Source organism: Notothenia coriiceps, unplaced genomic scaffold (genome assembly GCF_000735185.1).
Source record: "Notothenia coriiceps isolate Sejong01 unplaced genomic scaffold, NC01 NC01_scaffold00015796, whole genome shotgun sequence".
Taxonomy (NCBI): domain Eukaryota; kingdom Metazoa; phylum Chordata; class Actinopteri; order Perciformes; family Nototheniidae; genus Notothenia; species Notothenia coriiceps.
In genome coordinates, this window is record NW_011348497.1 from 193,952 (window position 1) to 197,584 (window position 3,633).

Here is a 3,633-nt window from a genome sequence, read left to right on the forward strand (position 1 = left end):
ATGAGAGAGGCCTGTAATTTTCATCCTAGGTATACCTCAACTATGAGAGACAAAATGAGAAAAAGAAAATCACATTGTCTGATTTAAAAAAAATGTATTTGCAAATTATGGTGGAAAATAAGTATTTGGTCACCTACAAACAAACAAGATTTCTGGCTCTCACAGACCTGTGACTTCTTCTTTAAGAGCCTCCTCTGTCCTCCACTTGTTAACTGTATTAATGGCACCTGTTTGAACTCGTTATCAGTATAAAAGACACCTGTCCACAACCNCAAATTCAAACTGCTAAATGTCAGAGCGACTCACTGTAAAAGTGTTTCATATCTGCCATAGTGACTTTTTCACTTTTCTGAAAGGGGACATGGAGGCTGTATTCATTATGCATATGCCAAGGAAAAAGTAGATACAAGGGAAGATTTATAATCCCCCTATTTTACAATTTGATCTAAAGCAAGATATCTTTTGAGTGCCCTCATTCACACATTTTTTTGTGAAGGTAGAGGTATTCATGTGCTTTTTATTAATGTATTTTTTCTTTTAATGTTTCTTTTATTATCTTTTCTTTTGAATGACTGTTTTTAAATGCCTTTGTCTGAATGTCTTTAATTTTTGTAATACACCTTGAATTGCCCTGTGTTGAAAGGTGCTATATAAATAAACTTGCCTTACCTTACACTTGGCGAGTGTATTGCTAGGGAACCAATGAAGTTCAATGTCAAATGTAAAAATGCGACACATTCAATATTTATATGAATCAAGCATGTGGTCTGAAGCGAGCCATTAAAGGCTGCAGCTCATTGCAGCAAGATACTGTATATACTAGAGTTACATCCAAATTCTTCTTCACTTCCTTGGAGTAATCAAGCAAAAGCAATTTTCCAAAACAGCGCTTACAGGGGCCAAGCAATAGGCCCAGTCTGATTGGACACATGCTCAAAAGGCCTTTGCAAATAGCATTTCTGGAAACTGAAATTGTAACTTCGGAATAAACATAATGTAGACATACCCCTCTACCTTCAATATAGTGTTTAATGTATGTCTCGCATTGTTCTTCCTTGTCCCACCAGCCGGACATGATAGAAAAAAAAGTCCAGCTGTCCCGGAGAAATGGAAGCCGGGGAACAGGAAGTTCTGGTTCCGCCCATATGATCCATTCCCAGCATCCTAGATTATTGCCGGCCTCCCGCGAGCTCCACAAGCCTTTGTCCCGGAAGTCCCACATCACAGGGAAAAAAATAAATGACACTTACCTCCCCATTCTCAACTCCTACCCCAGCATTGCCCCACACCCCAGCAAGAAACCGCCTGATAAATCTGTATCTAATGATGAATCACAGAATCTGAGTAAGAGGGTGTGCACAAATCACATGAATGAGGAAAAAAGGTTGATCAGGAGTCTTCCTGAGCCGCATCGTCACGAGCAACCCAAAGAGGCAGTCCTAACCCATGCGCTGCCATGTCCCTCTTCAACCAGTCCATCCTCCTCCAGTCCAACTACTGTCTCCTCAAGCCAAGGCGCCCCATCTGGGTCCACTTTGCACCATACGTCGTCCAACCTCACATCCAGAGGACCTCACCAAAACGGCACCATCAGTACCCGCCACCACAGGTTCCTCAACACGGTACAAATCCTCCGACAGTCAGGTCTGCTGGACATTACGCTGCGCACCAAGGAGCTGCTTCGCCAGAGCAACGCCACGGAGCAGAACATTGCCCAGCTCCGCCAGCACACGGAGTTACTGTGCCGGGCGGCCAGCGACGCCCCCCCGCCCCACAGCCTGAGCAGCACATGGGAACATCTGCATCGAGACATGGCCGAGTCCGGGAGCTACCCTAACCTTAAAACCCTTCAAAATGTACAAATCCCGTATCATATAGATTCCAGTCAACCAGTGAGTTTCTCCACAGGTGACTCCTACGCTGCTGAGGGCTCTTCTCGCCTTCACTCTACTGTACCAGACCCAAACTCAGAAAAAGGCAGGGAGATCGAGGGTGATAGAAATGGTCTATCAGAAAATGTCACCTTTACACCTCCTGACAGTTCTACCGGCTAGAAATCCGCCGTGCCTTTAAAGGAAGAGGGAGTACTCAGGGCTATTTTTGGACATTATGTGTCATTTGAACGGTTAATCCCCGGTTATTTAAACATAGTTTTTAAAGGGATTGCACAAGATATCTCTGCACTCTGCAGGCCAACGGGAATCCAACAATGATTCAAGGTTCGTACTACATGTCGAAGTACAGGTTTTGTTGCCGAACGTGCTTCAACAGAAATAAGCGTTTGACATCTTATCCCTTTTTATTTCACTCAAGTGCAACCCGAGGTTCCACTTTATATAATCACTGACTTTATACACCCACACTGATGTTTGGAGGATCTCTGCTTGTGAGACACTTAAAGAAAAATAAAATGTATTTCCCCTGGAGGCTGAGGAATTTGGCTTGGACACAGGCAATACAATATAAATCAGTTGAGTTGGTTCACGCCATAGCAACTTAATACAAAGAAAGGATAAAGGTATCCTTCTTCTGGTAGAAAATGTTACGAAAATGTTTTATTTTAACATGCTGAAGGAGAGGCAGCAGTTCAAACATGTGATAAACAAGATCGGTGCCCTTGAAACAACACAAGATAAAAGCTGCCGGAAAAATGGCCCTGGAGGCACAACTGAATGCTCAATGCTGCAGAGAAAACCTTCCTCAACATTACATCATCCATGCTGCAAGGACTTCTATCTAAATGTCAACAAAGCCTTAAAAAAACCGACTTCCTTTTATCTGTTTTGCATTACCAAGACACACCATGATCCCAGGTTATGATATCATATTTTATTTTACAAATACAACACATATCTTATAATATTGGAAGAGATTCATCGACAGACTCTAATCAATCAACGCCGTTTTCCTCATGCAGATGCTTTATTTTCCGTTTTCACTCTGAAATGTTATTTTCCTCAGATGGGCCACAGTTGAGAGTTTGACTGTGTTAAAGTATAACAACGGTGTTGCCTAAGTGGCTACAATCATGTGTTATGTCAATGATGTTTCTCTGTGTGCTTGTGCATATGACAGACATCACTGCAATCAATGCACATATTTCTCAAGTGGTTTTTACAGTGTGTTTTTCATAATTTGAAGGTATTTAAATAAAGAAATATGAGGAATAGACTTTGTCAGTGTATCAATTAATCACCTCTAATTCAGCCGACTTTGGAAATATGGGTCTCCATTAGTTCATGTAACTTCTTCCATGGAAATCAAAGAGTCTCCCGGGTTATGACGCGTATGTTAGAGACAGCTTCACTGTCTCCTGAACACCTTGAAAATAGTTTCCATTGAGTTCCATGGTTACAGAGAAAACGTTCTGTTCACTGTGATTAATCATTTTTGAAATAAAGGATGCTTTTGTTATGACACAAAATGAGTGTGTTGTCATGGATACTGTTGAGAAAGTAAAGAGTGTGTCCGTCAATGTCTTTCAAATATTTATAGGAGGACCTTTTGAAAAAAACGCCTTTTGCACATTTGTAAAACTGCCAGTTATTTAGGACATGCTGATAGAGTATGCATGATTTTTAGTTCGTATTAAAATCGGAAGGGAAGTGGATTGTGATGAACTTACATAAATAC

The 3,633-nt window shown here is 41.4% G+C and overlaps 1 protein-coding gene across 1 annotated transcript in view; it reads left to right on the plus strand.

The window, feature by feature from the left end:
- Positions 1-3,424, plus strand: part of LOC104949209 (CLOCK-interacting pacemaker) — a 6,837-nt gene extending 3,413 nt beyond the window's left edge. Inside the window, exon 4 of the mRNA XM_010775523.1 lies at positions 1,068-3,424. Within this exon, the coding sequence (XP_010773825.1) occupies positions 1,068-2,054 (987 nt within the window). The 3' untranslated portion in view covers positions 2,055-3,424. The remainder of the gene's footprint in view (positions 1-1,067) is intronic.
- The last annotated feature ends 209 nt before the right edge of the window (positions 3,425-3,633 follow it).